The 19,419-nt window shown below is 49.9% G+C and overlaps 1 protein-coding gene across 1 annotated transcript in view; it reads right to left on the bottom strand.

Moving 5' to 3' along the window:
* LOC119393148 (KAT8 regulatory NSL complex subunit 1) overlaps window positions 1-7,635 on the bottom strand; it is a 118,048-nt gene extending 110,413 nt beyond the window's left edge. The window contains exon 1 of the mRNA XM_037659967.2: window positions 6,453-7,635. Coding sequence (XP_037515895.1) covers window positions 6,453-7,186 — 734 coding nt within the window. The 5' untranslated portion in view covers window positions 7,187-7,635. The remainder of the gene's footprint in view (window positions 1-6,452) is intronic.
* Window positions 7,636-19,419: the final 11,784 nt, after the last annotated feature.

Here is a 19,419-nt window from a genome sequence, read left to right as displayed (position 1 = left end):
GATCTTCTCATTTTCAACCACAATCAGAAAAATTTTTCCGAGCGGTAAACAGTCCCTTTAAACACGAATAAATGCGTCCATGTGTGTTTTACAAAGAAAAAAATAATTGATGCAAATTATCATTTAAGTGGAAATAATTTAGACAAAAAATGTAAGTACAAATATTTGGGAGTGTTACTGTCACATGATTGTTCCTGGAATGCGCATGTAGATTATGTGGTTTCCAAAGCCGCAGTAGCACTGAATTACATCCAAAAGAATTTGAGATGTGCAGTTTCTAGCCTTAGAAGCACAGCTTACCTCACTTGCATTCGACCAATTTTAGAATGTGCCTGTACTCTTTGGGACCCATCACAAGTAGGTTTGATTAATAAATTAGAAATAATTCAAAACAGAGCAGCCAGGTTTGTCTTGGGTCGGTATGGAAAAAATCACAGTTGTACCGAAATGAAAATGGAGTTCGTCGTCGTTTCGTCGTAAAAAATTGCGTCTGAAGCTTTTATACCAGATATTTCATAAAAAAACGGGCATAGACGGTGACATTTACTTAAAAATGCCAGATTATATTTCTCAACGCACAGACCATGAACACAAAATAAGGCCGTGCCGGGCCACGGTGAACCTGTATGCAAATTCGTTTTTTGTTAAAACTATTTAGCAATGGAATAGTATGACATCTGAGCAAGTGTCCAGTGTCAATGAAAATGTATTTTTTTCAACTCTGTAACCCCCCTGCTGTTACGCCTCGAGGCAAAGCGGGCATATGTAAGAATAAAGAATAAAGCCCGAGAGGCAGCCCTGGCACACTCGTGAGCCGTAACGTAACAAGCTGTTTGCTACGCATGCATCTGCATTCCGGTGAAAAATTTTGTGCCGTGGTCATCTGCGCATGCAGTTGAGCTATTTCAGCTTGGCAGTGAAATTTCACAATTTGCAGTAGCTCAAACTTTGGTAGAAGACGGCTCCGCTCGATGCAGCATGCGATGTGATACACGCCATGGCAAAACGGCAGTGGGCAGGGTTTATAGCCGGCAACTTCTAGGGCTTGTTTTGCACGGAACTATTCTTTTACAGTGAATTTTTCACATATATGTATAGGGATAAGAGACCCTCTACTTTTATTTTTCACTGAAAACCACAAATTGTTGGGTGACCATGTCATGGCCCCTTTAAAGAAGCAATGACACAAAAATTTTGCATCTTGTTTTTTTTTCTGCTGAGATAGGTAGCTAACGACCCACTTATCACGGCTGGAAGGCTCGTTAGCTCGAGCGTGCGATGGTTAATTATTTTGAGACGGCTTTGTAGTGCTCAGTCGCAGTTTCGGTTTCAGAGTGCCGAGAGACGGGACCCAGAGCGGTTTTCGTGTAAACATAGCTGGTTATGTGTGCACACAAAACCGCAAGCACATGAGCACCTTGTTGACAACTCTTTTCAACAAAGGCTTCCTGGGTGCCACTGTAATTCCCTCTGAGGCGTTGTAAATATGTGTGACTCCCCAAAAGTGCACTGCCTAGGTGAGGCAAGGAGATCGGCTTTTTGTACTCCCGTGCAGGTCTGCCCCCTCTTTCCATTGAAAAGGTCTGCTAGGAGAAAGCGCTCGCAAGGACCATGGCAGCCAACACAAACTCGTGACGCAGGGGGCAGTAGGTTGCTTACACGAAAACCGAAGGTGCGTTTCGTGTGCAGTGGCACGACACGCACTTTAAAATTGGTTTTAAATATTTTCCAGGCTATATTATTCATTGATATTTCGTAGATGATGTGTGTGTGCCCACACCAATCTATCCCACAAGTTATCTCACCTTCAAAATTTTTGTGTCAGTACTCCTTTAAGCAGTGTTGCAAGATATGCACTAGAATAATCGTTGCAGCAATTTGATGGACGGTGATGCATAGCTGACAGTCGATGGCCGTTAGCTAGGGGTGTGCAAATAGTTAATTTTGGAACCGAATCGAATCTAATAGTGATGACAACGAATCGAATACAAATAAAAGTTGAATACTATTGGAATAGTTTTCAGATAGTAAGGCAACCATTCTCAATACAATTCTATAATACAACAATATTTTACTTGGGACCGTCACAAAGGAACATTATGATGAACTTTAACCGAAAAAAAAATGTCACAGTAACGTAAACTGAGCCAAGCTCCTATAAGCAGGGACGAGCAATGGTTCCAATAGCTTGCTGAATCATAGGAATACACGTTTAACGTTTAAAGACTGCTTTTATAAGCGCAGCCAACACTGGAACCACAGGCTTTAATCTGATATGATGCCTGTATCGTAGGAGTACATATCTAGAGTTTATTGCTTTCTTGTAAAATTAGATAGCCAGCACCACAACCACAATTGATGCTGTACCGACATTACGCCTGCATAGGCTCTTCTTCCAAACCAGTTTATAGACCTGGCGGGGCTCTGCGGTAGAATACCCGATTGCCATGCACAATGCTTGGCTTCGATTCCTGCTGGGATCCCAATTTTTATTTTTTCCATTCGTCGGGCCAACGCTACCGATGTCGGTTTTTCTTAACGCTCTCGCGTTCAAATTACCCATGTCTGTTCTCGCCATTCCTGGGTAGATATAAACTGTCAATCACCTGTGGTGCATACCCGTACACCGCGGCCCGTGGTAAACGGGTATGTGCCACACGTGTCTGGAGGAAAGGGTTTGACGACGTACGCAACAAGATTTTCACATTATTCATGTCATGACCTGACAGTCATATTCGTCAAATCCTTTTACCCTCCCACGCCAATTTTGGCCTACACCAAGTTAAGGAGGCAATCATGAGAGCACCCAGACATAGGTGGCTAGATATATAGATCGATAGAAACGCTCGAAGTGTTTCTTCGCTAAGAAATGTGAAGCATTTCTTAGCAAAAAGCATTTCTTAGAAAAAAAACTACAAGTTTATAAGCTGCCAGTCAAGCAGGCTTCGTGCATACACACACACAAAAAATGTTTTTTTATACCTGGCTAGGGCTCAGCGAGAACTGTTGCATGGAGCCTCATTTTGCAGATCACCCATTGCTGAACACGGCTTTAAACCACAATTGCAAGTGAACAGGAATCGAAAGCAATTCGCATCCAGGGCAATCTGCGCTCATCAACATTACAAATCTGATATCCCCCATTTCGAGTGAGCACTGAAAAGCTACGATACAAGAGGCAATGGCGACAACACAAGTGCTAACTAACAACAATTGTTAGTGAGTGCTTGTGTAGCCAACTTTGCTCTTGTGTCCTTGTTTTTTAGCGCTCTCTTCAGAATGTCATACCAACTGGCCCAACAATCAATTCTAGGATATCCGACGAACTACTCATATCATTTCTTAGGCTTAAGTACGGAATGAGATTCTGGATTCATTATCACGGAAGAAATTATTGCGAAAGTGGCAGCAATTTGTGCTTCAATGACAGCAACTGTGACTGAGCGCACTCATCATGGCGAATATTTTTTTTTTATCATCGCAATTTCTAGTCATATCAAGAAAAGTCATGCAAGACCCGTTAAAAGAGTCCTTCTTTGAGCAGCGCAAACACTACATCGTCACGCATGAAATCATTGCTAAAGTCAACATTTTATGCTGGAATCTCAGGAATTATGGTTTTGAAGTGTTCGTGCTGCACATATTTACATTTTCGCCGAATGGCTTTTACAATGAGTTATTTAAATAAAAATGTGGGAGTCGTTTTCATGCATGTGTGGCTACTTTTGGCTACATTTATTGCACTTGGCTCAAGCTGGCTACTTTTTCCAATTTTCTGGCTATTTTATGCCCGTTCGACCTGGCAACCCTGGCTGAGGCAGGGCCGGTCTGGAGGCACAGGCTCGCTCTTTCTTCCTTTTAATAAAAATTAGGCAATGTTTCATGAATCAACATCATGAATTTCATGATGAGCATAGCATACTGTCTTGGCAATCCAATAATTAAAACAAGAAAAGTGCTCCCTTGATGTTGCAATGTTTTCAGTCACTGATAATTATTCGAAAAGTATTCAGTATTCCGAATGTGTGCTATTCGTACTGCTATTAGTACTGAATTGAATAGAACACTATTCGATTCGTTATTCGAGATTTCCGAATATTCGCACACCCCTACCGTTAGCTACTTCAAAAGGTGACACAAATCAATTCTTTCTATTTCTTATGTTTACACAGATAGCTTTCCTATATGGCATAGCTATAAACATCAGTTGCAGGCCTGCCAAGACATCGGTCGTGGGAGACATAGAGTTTCCTACAATACTTACTAGAGGGAACTCTGGCGCTAGTGTCTATGGGAGCTGCAACGTATGACGCTTCAGCCAGCATGGGAATGATGGGTAGTACACAAATTTGTCTAAACTTCGTTCTTTCGGCTCCGTTTGGCTCCGCGTCGGCTACATCCGCTTTGTCGCAAAACAAAGTTCAGCAAAAGTCAGCAGTTTTACTTCACCACCTTACCTTTTTTAGACTCACCAAATCAAACGTGGTCACGAAGTTCACAACGGTCTATTCTTTTATCCAAAACGAACGCCAAAACACAGCAATAAACAAAGCCGCAAGTGCGTTTGAAGCCGCAAGCACGAAGACTAGGCAAATTTGTGTACTACCCATCATTCCCATGGTAGCTGAACGATCGCAGCGCCAGAGTCCCCTCTAGTTAATTTTAGGAAACTCTATGGTGGGAGAAGCTTAAAACGCTCCACAAACGAGTTGGCACAAGGCGGGTGGCACACACGGCGGCGCTGTGGTCTTATGGAGATCACAGTATGGAACAGAGTTAGTGCCACTCGTCACCTTGCCAAGTTATGGCGATGGCAATTGGTCTGGGTTAGCCTAATGGGCTTGCATTTGTATATGGGCAGAGCAACTGCAAATTTCCCACTAAAAATTTCCGCAAAACTACATTTTTACAAGCTTCCCAGGAGATTTCCTTGCCATTGTAGAGTAGTACAAAGAGGCCAGAATGCATACATTGTACAGGTAATCCAGAAGACTGGGGCAAAATTGGGTTATATTTTTGCACATACATTGGCTGTTTGAGAAAAGTGTGGCTCTCAAATATATATCAGTTGCTGTGTATTCTTTACTTCTTGTTTGTGCCTCAGTTTATTTCAAGTATCAGCATGAACCAGCAAGCAGCTCATTCTTTACACTTTATCAGAAGAAAAAAAAAAAAAAAAGAGGATGACATTTTTAGGTCTCACGGTCCCATGCCGCCAATTTCGCACAGGGTGGGTGCCCTCCCAAGCGACTATGAACTTCGTTCTGCCGAGCACCAGGCCAGAAGTGCGCTTGTACCAATTCTACTGGTAGGTACCCGGAGGCAGCTATTCTCTGCCTCCCACAGCTCAACTATTTCACCAAGGCTGTGGTGGGTTAAGGTGCGCCCGGGGCCTTCACAGAACCTTATGGGGCCACCTTTCGAGATGAGTACCCATTAACAACCGAGCGCCAGGTAGGAACCGGTGGGTTCCCGGTCGGCACTGGGAATCGAACCCGGTACCTCCCGCATTGGAAGCGAACGCTCAGCCATGCAGCCACTGCTACGGCACATATTTTGACTGACACTAGGTGCAACGTTTCGTAAAGGTCATTATGAGGTGAGAGTTCTGACAAGAGGTGTGTAACGATTGGAAGCAAGTGGCAACATAGAATGAAACGCCCTGTTTCGTAGTCTGCTAGGGGTCTGAACACCGAACTGAGGTGTACCCATTTTTAAAATTCTGAGCTAAAAAACGATCGTTTTTGAAAAAGAAACGAAGAACACTGCCGGCCCCCTTTAGCTGTAGTGAATTCCGGTGGTCACTGACAAAAGTTCTGGGGAAGATTAGGGCGATGCTCAAAAGGGCAACAACTTCTTCCCTTATTTCTGTACCCAAAGAATAAAAATATTGGGATCGGCAGAGTAGAATTTCATGGTGAATAGCTACTGTCAATCTAAGTATCGTCAAAAGAAAGTGAAATTGCACTTTAGTTTACCGGCCACAATCGGCCCTTCTATGCGCAGGCTGCAGTGTGGCGTAGATTGGATCCAAATCGAAAGTACTTTAGAAACGCGATGCCGCACACTGATGTGTGCGTGTGTGGGAGAAAAAAAAAAAAAACTACTGCACTCGGTGACGCAATTTTTGGCAACCAATGGTAGCTGAATTCTGTCCGTAAATTGCGGTCGAGCACCGTAAGAAAAATCTGTCGGCGGCGTCATTTAAGGAACCGGTGGTAGGAGAGACTGCCTTCTACCACTCGCAAGAAAGAACTCACGCTGGATAATCGGCACGTTGGCTCTTAACGTACGACTTGAAACATACAGCGAACCAAACCCTGAACATTCAGGTCTTTTAGCCGCCGGATAGGTAAAGGCAGCGCTAGAGAATGGAAGAAATGTCCCGCGTCCTGCGCATTCGCCACCATCTAGCTCGACGTAACGATTAGGTTCGAAGAAGGGGTACTCACAGCGGCTCGCCGCCTTCGTCTCCGCTCTCTCCTCCCGAGCTGCTCTCGGTGGCGTCCGAGTCGACGGCGCCCTCCTGGTGGGCGAGCGTGGCGCGCAGGGCGGCCGAGACGCGCTCGCCCTCGGCGCGGTCCTGCGCGCTCAGCCGCAGGTCGGCAGCGGCGGCGGCCGAGCCGTGAGACTCCTCGAGCTTGCGTACCAAGCTGACGAGCGCGGCCGTCGAGAGACTCTTGACGTCCTCGCTCTGCAGCAGCAACTCGGCCTTGATGTCGGCGCTGTCGCGCGACAGCTTGCGGTGCAGCAGCCGCTGCGGCATGAGGCAGGGCAGCCCGAGGGAGGTCTGCTGGTGCTCGAAGAAAGCGGCCATCTGGCCCGCCGAGTGCTGGACCGCCTGGCGCAGCTGCAACCTCCGCAGCCGCCGCTCGAGTCGTTCAGCGCGCCTCTCCAGCAGCCCGCGTCGCGTGCGCGCCAATTCGAGCAGCTCGGGACTGCCTCGAGGTGGTGGCGGCGGCGAGCTGCCGTTGCCCATGTTCATGGCGGCGGCATGAGCGGCGCGGAACAGCTTAGCATTGGCGAACGCCGTCACGGTGTCCCAGAGGTTCAGTTTGTACGGCTCCGAGGCGGGGTGGTGACCGCACGGGGGCAGAGTGAAGCTCTCCGCTTGGCTAGCCGCTTCCGTCAGGGCGGGGGCCATCGCCGCTATGCAACATATCCTGAACGGCACCGGCGACAACATGCGGGCGGCAGCGGTGAGCCCATGCGACCGCCTCACACCACCGCCAGCCGCTCCTCTTGCCGACTCACCCGTTCGGTCCCATCTCGCACGAACGATGCACGCACAACCCACATCCAGGTGTAGCCAACTTACTCGAAAGGGCAAACAAAGAAAAACGCCAACCACGTGACAGACACGTCCCTTTCAACCGCAGTCAGGTTGCCATCCAGCGCCCGATGCCTACGACGAAGCGCACCATCACAGAGCACCGCATATCGAACAACGACGCGTTTGGGCCTCGCCGAATGGAACACCACTCGATCACATCCCTCGGCGGTCTCGCGCGCAACGCGCACAAAACATCAACGCCACCGCAAACTACGAATGGCGGACATTTTCCCCTACCCTACGGACAACAAAAAAACACCACAGCGTATGGCGTCATTTGCTTGAATCTCCTCCCAGAAACGCTATCCTCATTGGCGGCGGACAGGCTGTTCCCACTACAACTACTCACCCCCGCGATTACGCTTCTTCTCGCTCGGCACCCCTCCGTACCAAACTGCGCGGTTATCAGATTCTTACAGATTGCTAAGACTATGCTTGACTTTGGCAAAGTATTAAATTGCAGCAAACTTAAAAGAATCGACACCTAATACTGTTTTGTAATGTAGATACAATTTAAATGTGCCTTTGGCGGTACACGATGGTGGCGTGGCGGCTGTTCTGTAATACGCGCACACTCCCGATCAGGGTAGAAACGCAAAGAAGTGACCAAGCGAGCGTGTCCCCGAACCTCTCGAGTTGCTCATGGCTGTTGCTAGATGTCAGTACAAGTTTAAGGGCCCAAAGACGCGCATCGCAGGTTGTTCTTGAGCTGTAAAAGGCCGGTTATTAGAGCTATTGTTCTGGCTTTACGACGTTGTTTGCGTTTTTAATAGATTGTAGTGGCCGTCTGCCGGCCTCGCCCACAAAAATAAATGTACAACTTAAAATTTTCTAATCAGCGCAGGTGATCTCGACAAGACAGTGGCCCGTAGCGCCATGGGTGTTCTCTGGTAGCGCCGACCACAAGTAGAGTGACCTAGAATAGGGGGAGTGTCCAAAGCGCCGCGCGAATGCATGGGAGGAGCGAGGGCCTTTTGCAGTGAACTCCCGCACCGCGGCGCTGCCGTGCCGGACCCGTGGGCTTTCTCCGCGGCGGAAGCCGCGTCCAAGCGGCGAGCGTCTGCTACGCGCGTGATATTTTGGCCACTATTAGCTAAAATTGCGGAAATCTGGGCAATATTTAATACTGTGTCACTGCAACATAATACTGCAGCGACTCATCACACAGAGAACGCGTTTGTTATTTTGTATGTTGTGAAACGGGGATTTTGTATATATCCTTCCAGCTGGTATCTCACCGCATTGGTCCACACTTCCGCGGCTGTTTGATGAACGCATCCTGCACGCAATTCATCGTGAGAAAAGGCGCTTAACTTACTTTCGTGTGGAATGACGAACGTAAACTTGCAGGAGAGAATAAACTGGAGATAACCAGGAGAACGTGGCACATATGCACGTAGTAACTAGCTCATGCATGCTAATGCGTTTGCACCCTTCATATCCTATCTTTTATTTCGTGCATTCGATTTGTTTTACAAGGCTGCCTCCGGCGCTCTGCTGTTTCAAGTAATTTATGCGAAGCGGAATGTGTCAGTCGGTGTGGCCGCGGTACCAAAAGTAAAAAAATTACACACGTCTCGTTCACGTGGTATACACTAAAATTAGCACGGAGGGGCACGAATGTACGTATGCCCAACACGACCGATAGGTCATGGCATCACTAACTTGACATGCTTGCCATTTGTGTAAAGATTAACAATATAATATGGTGTGTGGCGCGCAAACCCGCTTTCTGTAGCCAGAAATAATTCTGACGATGTGTGGTCTGACGATTTGCTTCCGTCAGGTTATAAAAAAAACGTGGTGGTCACCAATATCGATGTCAGCATATTAGCCATACATTTTGAAGAACTCACCGCACAGGTAAAATGTACGCGAAAAAAATTACATGAAAAAAAAACGTGGTTCCTTATGCATTCGCCTGAGATCACTCGAAAACGAAAGCCATCTTTTTCGTCAGTCTATCCATTGAATCTCCCTCGCCCCTCTCCGAAAGCTTTCTACACATAACGTGGTTTCGGACTGCCGACAGGATCGAAGGCATTGCAAGCTTTCTGCACCTCACCTGCTTTTACATTGCCTCCGTGATCGGCCCCCGATCACGGAGGCAACAATGCAAAGCGACCATGTCATGCGATGGCGTCATCATATGACGTCACGTTGAATGACGTCATAGTTGCCTCACATGTTCTGTAGACGTCATCGCGTGATGATTTTGCGCATCATTCGTGTTGGCTACGCGGGACGCCGACGGTCAATTTTCGTGTGTGATGAGGCATCTAAGGCTTTAGCCTTAAAAAAAGACAAACCAAAGAAAATGAAACGATAACAGTGAAAGATCGTGTATGCCTCACTTCATGTTACGAGCGATCGCCCGAAAACAAACGTGATTCTCAGTTCAGAGCAGCTGATTGCACGCGTCTGCGGGACAAAAGAGGCTTGCTTTACCCGTCTGGTCATCTCTTTATTTATACAAGAGATGAGCAGACTCGCTATTTAAATACTCCGGAGCTTCAGCACGAAATTGTGGTGGACGCTATATTGAGGTCATATAGGAAAAAGCAGGAAATCGTGGTCGGGTGCCCTGTTGGCGCGCATTCAACTGCCGCGGAAACAATTGTATATTATGTAACCACTCGTCCACAACTTTTTGTAAAGTCTCTGAACTGGGCGAACGCTAACCTCCGAGAACCGTGAAAACATCCGAAGTTGAGAATAAGTTGTTTGAAACTGTTTTCATTTCGTATGCATGGTAAAGGCTTGAAGCTATATATAATATATATATATATATATATATATATATATATATATATATATATATATATATATATATATATATATATATATATATATATATTATAAAGATGTTTATTGGCGGACGCTCGGCGAAGATGAACGACAGCGACAGTCAAGGCGGGGCCGACTCTGCGCGAGCTGCGCTCGGTCCGAAGAGGGCCACCCACTAGGAGGGGCCGGAGAGGACGACCCACTTCAGGGTTCCAATAAGCTTCGCTACAATTACTCCGGGTGCGAAAAGGGAGCCGCCTGGCGACCTAACAACTTGTCACAATGAGCGGGTCATGGTACGCCTTGAGGCGCTCCACGTTTACAATGTCGCGCCCTCGACGGCGCATGTCCGAGGATGGATCGATGGGTTCGATCAGGTAGTTTACAGGGGATGTGCGTTCAACGACACGGTAGGGGCCTTCGTATTTGGGCAGTAGTTTTGAAGAGAGGCCAGGTGCAGTGGTAGGGATCGAGAGCCATACGAGCGCTCCAGGGAGGAACGCCGGCTCAGAAGTGATTCTGTCACCGCTAATGCTCCTCTGCCGCTCTTGGCCATGCGTAGTGAAGGTCTTGGCAAGTTCGCGACACTCTTCAGCAAGTCGGGCGGTAGCAGAAATCGGCGCACACTCAGACCGATCCGGCTTGTATGGAAGGATTGTGTCGATTGTGTGCGAGGGGTGCCTGCCATACAATAAGAAAAAGGGAGAAAAACCAGTGGTGCTCTGAGCGGCGGTATTGTAGGCGTAGGTGACGAAGGGCAGAATGGCATCCCAATTGGTGTGATCGGCGGCGACGTACATGGAGAGCATGTCGCCGAGCGTACGGTTAAAGCGTTCGGTGAGGCCATTCGTCTGCGGGTGGTAAGCAGTAGTTTTGCGGTGAACAACGTTGCACTCCTTTAGAATGGCTTCGACGACTTCTGACAAGAAGACACGGCCTCGATCACTGAGCAGCTCCTGAGGTGGACCGTGGCGTAGCATGAATCGGTGGAGCAGGAAAGAGGCCACATCGCGCGCTGTAGCCGCTGGGAGGGCGGCAGTTTCGGCGTATCGCTTGAGGTGGTCGACAGCGACGATGGCCCAGCGGTTACCAGCGGACGTCAGAGGAAGTGGCCCATACAAATCGATGCCAACACGCCCAAACGGCCGGTCAGGGCAAGGTAGAGGTTGCAGACCTGTCGGCGACAGGTGCGTTGAAGTATTGCGGCGCTGACAATCGATGCAGGAGCGAACGAACTTCTGCACGTAGCGGTACATCCCTCGCCAAAAGTACCGTTGGCGGATGCGGTGGTAAGTTTTCGATACCCCAGAATGCGCACACTGCGGATCAGAGTGGAACGACTCGCATATGTCAGAACGCAGACTTCGGGGTATTACTAGTAGCCACTGGCGGCCGTCGCCGCTGTAGTTGCGTCGGTGGAGGAGGTCGTCGCGAACGGCGAAATGGTGGACTTGACGACGCAACGCGCGAGTGGGTGGTGTTGCCGACGGATCAGTCAGCAAGTCTATCAGTGAGGCAATCCAGCGATCCTTGCGCTGTTCGGTAGCTATCGTGTGAATGTCGATGGAAGAAACGGCAAGGGGAGACACTGAGCTGTGGGCACTGTCGTCAGGCAAGGGAGAGCGCGACAGGGCGTCGGCGTCAGCATGCTGGCGTCCGTTGCGGTACAGTACGCGGATGTCGTAGTCTTGCAGGCGAAGTGCCCAACGGGCGAGACGGCCTGAGGGATCTTTCAATGACGACAACCAGCACAGCGCATGATGGTCGGTGACGACATCAAATGGGCGACCATACAAATAAGGTCGGAACTTCGTAAGGGCCCAGATGATTGCCAGGCATTCTTTCTCCGTGACGGTGTAATTGGTCTCGGCTTTAGTAAGCGTGCGACTTGCATATGCCACGACATATTCCGGAAACCCAGGTTTGCGCTGTGCAAGGACAGCGCCGAGGCCCACACCGCTGGCGTCCGTGTGTACCTCTGTAGGGGCCGCAGGGTCGTAGTGGCGTAGTATCGGAGGAGACGTCAACAAACGACGGAGCTTCGCGAAAGCGGCGTCGCACTCTGACGACCACGTATTGAGGGGCCCGTTGCTGCCAAGGAGCTTCGTCAACGGCGATATGATGGTCGCGAAGTTTCGTATGAAGCGCCGGAAGTAGGAGCATAGTCCTACGAAACTGCGCAGTTCTTTGACGGACGTAGGTTTGGGGAACTCTGTCACGGCCCGAAGCTTGGCTGGATCGGGGAGAATTCCGTCCTTGGATACGACGTAGCCTAGTATTGTCAGCTGCCGTGCTGCAAATCGGCACTTCTTTAGGTTCAGTTGTAGCCCGGCGTCGCTCAAACGCGTCAAAACAAGGCGCAGGCGTTGAAGATGCGTGGAGAAGTCCGGGGCGAAAACGACGACGTCGTCGAGGTAGCACAGGCACGTGTGCCATTTCAAGTTGCGCAGAACGGTGTCCATCATGCGCTCAAAGGTCGCGGGCGCATTACACAGCCCAAACGGCATGACGTTGAATTCGTACAAGCCGTCGGGTGTGACAAACGCTGTCTTCGGTCGAGCGTCATCAGCCATGGGGACTTGCCCGTACCCTGAGCGCAAATCGAGCGATGAAAAGAATTCTGCTCCTTGCAGGATGTCAATGGCGTCGTCTATTCGAGGGAGGGGATAAACGTCCTTACGGGTGATCTTATTGAGTCGTCGGTAGTCCACGCAGAACCGCACAGAGCCGTCCTTCTTCGCAACGAGAACGACAGGAGACGCCCATGGGCTGTTTGAGGGTCGAATAACATCGCGGCGAAGCATGTCTTCGACTTGCTCGTTAATTACACGACGCTCTGCAGGAGATACGCGATAGGGACGTTGCCGCAGTGGTAGTTGGGCGCCAGTGTCGATGCGATGCGTGACAGCAGACGTGCGGCCGAGAGAAGTTTGCGCGACATCGAACGAAGAACGAAATTCTTCCAACAGGCACAGAAGCTGGGAACGCTGGACCGACGTAAGGTTGTCAGCAATGGAGGAAGCAAACACGTCAGCGGGTGACGAGTCGGATGTGGTAACAGCACTGAGCGTACGGGAGCTGGCACAATGCGTGTCACCCGGTGCGTCCATAACTTGTGCGTCTTCGAGGGCTTCCGCTCTGCCGAGACATTCCCCTCGCACCAACGTAACAATGTACGGGTATGGGTTCGTAACGAAAATATCGGTGTCGCCCTGAGTGACTTGCACGGTCGCAAATGGCACCAGCAAACCTTTCCTTGTGAAAACGCGGTCAGAGGGAGAAAGGAGTGCAACGGTGTCGGAGAGACCGGTGCAATAGACGGACACAGCCGTTGACGAGTTTGCAGGAACTGTTGTGTCGTCTTTGACGAGTACCTTGGTCGCAGCCGATGGACTATTCGCCGGCGTCAAATTGGAGAATGGTGAGAGCTCTATTTCGGCTGGTGCGCAACGAATTACGGCATCGTGGCGAGCGAGAAAATCCCAACCCAGGATGACCTCGTGAGAGCATGAAGAAATGATGATGAATTCGACGGCGTACAGAGCGTCCTGAATGATGACACGGGCTGTACACACCGCTGTCGGGTGAATACTTTGGGCGCTGGCCGTACGGAGGGAGAGCCCGGAAAGCGGCGTCGTCACTTTTCGTAGTAGTCGGCTAAATTTAGCGTCCATAACGGATACGGCAGCTCCAGTGTCCACAAGGGCCAATGTGCGCACGCCATCTACAAACACGTCTACTACGTTCGATGGGCTTTGCTGAGGGCTTTGGCAGTTCGATAGCGTCGCAGCCCTTGCCTCTTGGACTGCGACGACTAGTTTTCCTGGTCGCGCGCGACCGAACGGGGCCGCATCGGTGACAGTGAGCGGCGTCTTGGGGACGGCGAACGGCGGGTAGATGGAGACGGGCGTGACGTCGGTGACATAGGCGGCGGCGGCTCGTAGTATGGGCGGCTGGACTGGCTGGTGACGGTCGATCCGAATCGAGGCGCCTGCATGCGATTGCAATAGCGGGCGACGTGACCGGCGCAACCGCACGCAAAGCAGATGGGGCGGTTGTCGGAAGTGCGCCATCGGCTTGCCGGGCTAGGTCCCATCCATGTCGCAGGACGCGAGGTACGGGGTGGCTGCTGATATGACTGCATGGTGGGCTGCAGTCGTGGCGTATGGATGACGTCGGCGTACGCAGCCGGCACACTCTCTTCGAAGGCCTGAGGCCTTGCGACGGCTCCGGCGTAAGTATGTGGGGGAACCACAGGAATCGCTGGAGGTGGCCTGGCGACAACTTGCGCGTAACTGAGCGGCACAGTCGCCCGAGGGGGCTGGTGGTATTCCGGCATGACCTCTGCGATTTCCTGTTCAATAGCCCGGCGTAGGGGAGGCAGCAGTGTGCTCGATGGCTGTTCAGCAGGCTGCGGGTGAGCGAAGGCCAGTAGAGAGAACTGGCGGGCAATCTCCTCGCGCACGAAGGACTTGATTTCGGCGAGCAAGACGGAGTGGTCCGAAATGGCCGACATGCCAGCGAGATCGGCGTCACGTGATGGAGGTCGACGCGTCATTAGCCGCTGCCGGCGCAGCTCCTCGTAGCTTTGGCACAGTGTGATGACCTCAGCCACAGTGCTAGGGTTTTTCGCGAGCAACATGGTGAAGGCATCGTCGTCGATGCCTTTCATGACGTTCCGGATCTTGTCAGACTCAGGCATGGTCGCATTGGCTTTCTTGCACAAGTCCAGGACGTCTTCAATGTAACTCGTGAAAGACTCGCCGGACTGCTGGGCTCGTTCACGTAAACGCTGTTCAGCTTGCAGCTTACGAACGGCAGGGCGGCCAAACACGTCGACGATGGCGGTCTTGAAAGCGGACCACGTAGTGAAATCGGAAGCGTGGTTGTTGTACCATAGGCTTGCGACACCCGCGAGGTAGAAAACCAGGTTGCTTAGTTTTCCGGCCTCGTCCCATTTATTGGGTACGCTGACACGCTCGTAAATTGCGATCCAGTCCTCGACGTCGGTGCCATCCGCGCCGGTGAAAACAGGAGGGTCGCGGATACGGGGGACACCGGGACAGGATGTCGGTGCAGGGGGAGGCGTTTGCTGGGCGGCATCTTGAGTCATGGTAGAGGGCACGGCACGGGATCGCAGCTCCAAGGGCATTGAATGCTGACCGTAGTTGTTTGAAGGGCACAGCACTCTCCACCAAATTATAAAGATGTTTATTGGCGGACACTCGGCGAAGATGAACGACAGCGACAGTCAAGGCGGGGCCGACTCTGCGCGAGCTGCGCTCGGTCCGAAGAGGGCAACCCACTAGGAGGGGCCGGAGAGGACGACCCACTTCAGGGTTCCAATAAGCTTCGCTACAATATATATATATATATATATATATATATATATATATAAATGCGATCGAGTGTGGCATTTTTTCAGGCTAGGTACATAAGGGATCTCAGCATTTGAACTATTTTCTGAAGTGATTGAGATATTACGTGCACTTCTATTTGTGAATTTCTTACCGTATTTTCGGTTCAGGAAGCTTCTACAGCAAGAATGGGGGAATGGGGGCATTTGTAACTTTGTTTCATGATATCTGGATATTTGTAAAGCACTTCCTATATTACGCCTTTTATGCAAAAACTTGTGGAATAAGGTTAGTTTGCCTGGCATTGCTTTTCTTTCAAATGTTTGCGCATGGTGAGCCTTGTTGTACGCGAGGCAAAAATAAGCGAACAGCATTGCGGTCGTATAGCCGTCTCTACTCTTTTTTTTCTTTTTTTTGTTTCCCTTGCGTCTTCCCGGTGTGCTCCGTTCATAATAAAGAGCTAGTGGAGGCTAATGAATTGTCGATTTAAGCGGCGTGCATATAGCTGGCAAACCAGTGGCGACCATGAGTAAAAAGCTCGTAGTGTGAAGCGGTCACTGCGCGCAAGTATTTCAGCTGACTGCGCGTGCAATTTACTTTTTTTTTATTACTCTTAATTTGTGCATGCGTGATGCTATTGCCCGATTACTCGTGCGAATAAAGTTTTTTTTTTCGTTCTTTGCTTGTGCGTGTCCGTTTTGCGCGTTTTTACACACGCACCAACGTTCTCGAACTTTTTGACCGGAACTAGACCACGCTGATGCCGCCTGACACATGATTTTTAGGGGCGAAGCTCCTTAAAGCGGCACTCGTTCGTCCCCGTCGTAGTGCGTAACCAGTCTTAACGCTAGTACCAGATCTTGACCTCCAAGGTGGTGCCGGTGGGAGATTTCTCCTGTGCGTTGTTGAACAATAAAAAATTCGCAGCGTGCGCGTTAACTAAAAGCCGAATGCTTCTGTCTCTCATTCCCCATTAGCAGCCATTGGTATGTTCCAGTAGGAAACGTTAGTAGAAGTAGAAGTGTAAGTGTTAGCTAAAAGCCGACTTCTTCTGTCTCTCATTCCCATTAGCAGGCATTGTTTACCTCCAAGGTAGTGCCTGGTGAGATTTCTCCTGTGCGTGATTAAACAATAAAAATTTTGTTCAAAACGCCGTTGATTGATGAAATAAACCAATGAAAGACGCCAGATGTTTTCTAAAAGCAAAACGAAAAGACGCCAGATGTTTCTAAAGCAAAACGAAAAGACGCCAGCTGCTTAACGAAAGACGCCAGATGTTTTCTAAAGCAATGGTTTTCTAAACAATGAAAATTCACAGCGTACATGTAAAATTAAAGTGAGCTGCAAGTCGTCATAACTCTCATCGAACCTTTAATATAAACGCGCCCGATCTCACGTCGGTGATGATGAACTGGGCAGAATTCGCGGAAGATTCACGGTTTACCGATGAACCTCCGCAGCTTCGCCCACTCATCATCATTCACTCCGTGGACATGCTGTGATTTTTTGCATTCTGTTGTTGCCCCAGCACTAACACAACACTTAAAGATGGATAAGCTCCATTCCGCACCGCATTATAAAATTTAAGTAGACTTCAAGTGCCCTGTGTGGAACCGCAGCGCAAAAAACTACAGCGCGTAGCAGACGCCCCTGGCTTTCCGCGCGTTTCCCGAGCGCGAAAAGCCCACGGGTCCGGCGCAGCAGCGGCGCGGCGCGGGAGTTCACGACAAAAGGCCCACGCGGGAGCCGGCGCTTTGGACACTCCCCCTATTCTAGGTCACTCTACCACAAGCACGGCCGCTGGATCGAAAAGCGCTTTTTCATCCAGCGTGAAGATTCCTACCATCGAGTGTACAGAGTAAAAAAATATTTGCTTTTCACGTCATTGTGAGAGGCATCGGGCTTATGGACGCAGATAATTGTTCAGCTTTCTAAGGAATTGTGCAAAATAAAAACAAAACAATTTTACTAACAATTACCCTACGAACATAATTACTCAGTACAAGAAAGTGAATGTATACTCTTTCAAGGCTGCAGTGAAACAAATAAATAAATGCACCATGATAGCGCAGGAAAGTAAATTAACACGAAATTAATTTCTGCGTTTTATCAGCGAAGTTGTTCATGCTTGCCGTAATTTGTGCTTTTTTTTCTTTTCAAAAAGAGCCAAATGCAGAAACCGAAACTGGGCTAAATTTCACGGGAGCGTAAAGAGCGCTTAATTAAATGTTTTATTGCGATAGCAATGATCAGTCTCAGCTGGTTTTTGCCACTGCAGCCGTCAGGCACCATATATATATATATATATATATATATATATATATATATATATATATGGCGTGGTCAAGATGAAACTCTTTATTTGGCCGAACTTAATTGTGGCCGGGAAATGAAAACTCAGACTACAGCAATACACGCTGTACACTGATAGCGGCGAACTGGGCGTCGGCCGTCGAACAACTGACAAGCGGTCAAGCGCGTCGGCTTTCATACAGGCGCTATCGAACTTTCCAGCGATATCGCTGGTGGCGGCGTTATCTCTCGACAAAGCTGGAACATTCGCGTGCGGCGCGCAATCTTAACAAAGCGATCTACTACAATCGCGAAGCTTCTCGAACACTGCTTCGCGGACAGCGTCGAGCGTTGATAACCGTCCTTGCTGGTCAAACCCGAATACATCAAAATAAAACAAGAAGTGGGCGTGGCATCGCCCCCCTCTGAAAAAGCATCGTCCCGACGCTTGCAACAGAACATGGAAGGGGAAAAAAAAAAACAAGTGCATACACAAATAAATTACAATAACAAAGGAAAAAGTAGAGTCCCCAGGTTCACTAACGCGCAAAAAACGGCTTAAGGCGCACGACATGGACGACTTCAGGTCGTGCGCGGCGTCGCTGGGAGTTCGTAATGCCGTCCGGGACGACCTCGTAGTCAAGAGCGCCGAGACGTCGAAGCACCTTGTATGGCCCGAAGTATCGCCGAAGAAGTTTTTCACTGAGCCCACGTCGGCGTATCGGCGTCCAGACCCACACACGGTCACCGGGTTGGTACTCCATGTGGCGTCGTCGAAGCATTGCGTTGGTAGCATTGCGTCGAGCGTCGTTGCCGGGCTTCTTCCGTAGACCAGCTTGTACGGCGTCATTTGCGTCGTTTCTTGCATGGCCGTGTTGTATGCGAAGGTCACATACGGAAGGATGGCATGATTGGCATCCCACGTTTTGTGTTCGACGTCGACATACATGGCCAGCATGTCGGCGAATTGTTTAGCCGCTCGGTGAGGCCATTGGTCTTCGCTACGATCGGCGGCACTGCCTCTGCCATGGGGGGCCCTTATTGTGTCGGCGTAGCGGGTGACGTAGCTACGACGATCCATTTGTCTCTGGTATTGGACGTCGGGAACGGCCCCAGTAAGTCCATCCCAATTTGCTGAAACGGCCGTCGAAGTGGATCGATAGGCTGCAGAAGTCCGGCTGGCCTAGTGGGCGGTGTTTTGCGTCGTTGGCAGTCCCGGCAGGTCTTTACGTAGCGAGTTATGTCGGCGGCAAGGCGCGGCCAGTAGTACTTTTCCTGTATTCTTGCGAGCGGACGAGAAACACCCAGGCAGGGGCGTAGCCAGGGGGGGGGGGGTTTCAAGCCCTCCCCCCCCCCCGAAATTTTTCAGTTTTGCTTGCGTATATATATACACGCACATACAAACGCACGCACGAACATACATGTATAAAGTATGGTTGAAACCCCCCCGAAAAAAATTTCTGGCTACGCCCCTGCACCCAGGTGTCCAGACGACGGGTCGTCGTGCAGAGCCTGGAGGACCTCTGGTCGCAATGTCGAGGGCATGGGCGTCCGGAGGGGGGTGCAAGGGGGGGCAGCTGCCCCCCCTTGGAATTTCGGATAATATTTTTCTATGCAGTTGCGATAAGCTACACAGCTAGTTAAGCACAC

This window comes from Rhipicephalus sanguineus, chromosome 5 (assembly GCF_013339695.2).
Source record: "Rhipicephalus sanguineus isolate Rsan-2018 chromosome 5, BIME_Rsan_1.4, whole genome shotgun sequence".
Taxonomy (NCBI): Eukaryota; Metazoa; Arthropoda; class Arachnida; order Ixodida; family Ixodidae; genus Rhipicephalus; species Rhipicephalus sanguineus.
Note: the sequence above shows the minus strand (reverse complement) of the source record. Positions and strands in the feature narration are given on the sequence as shown.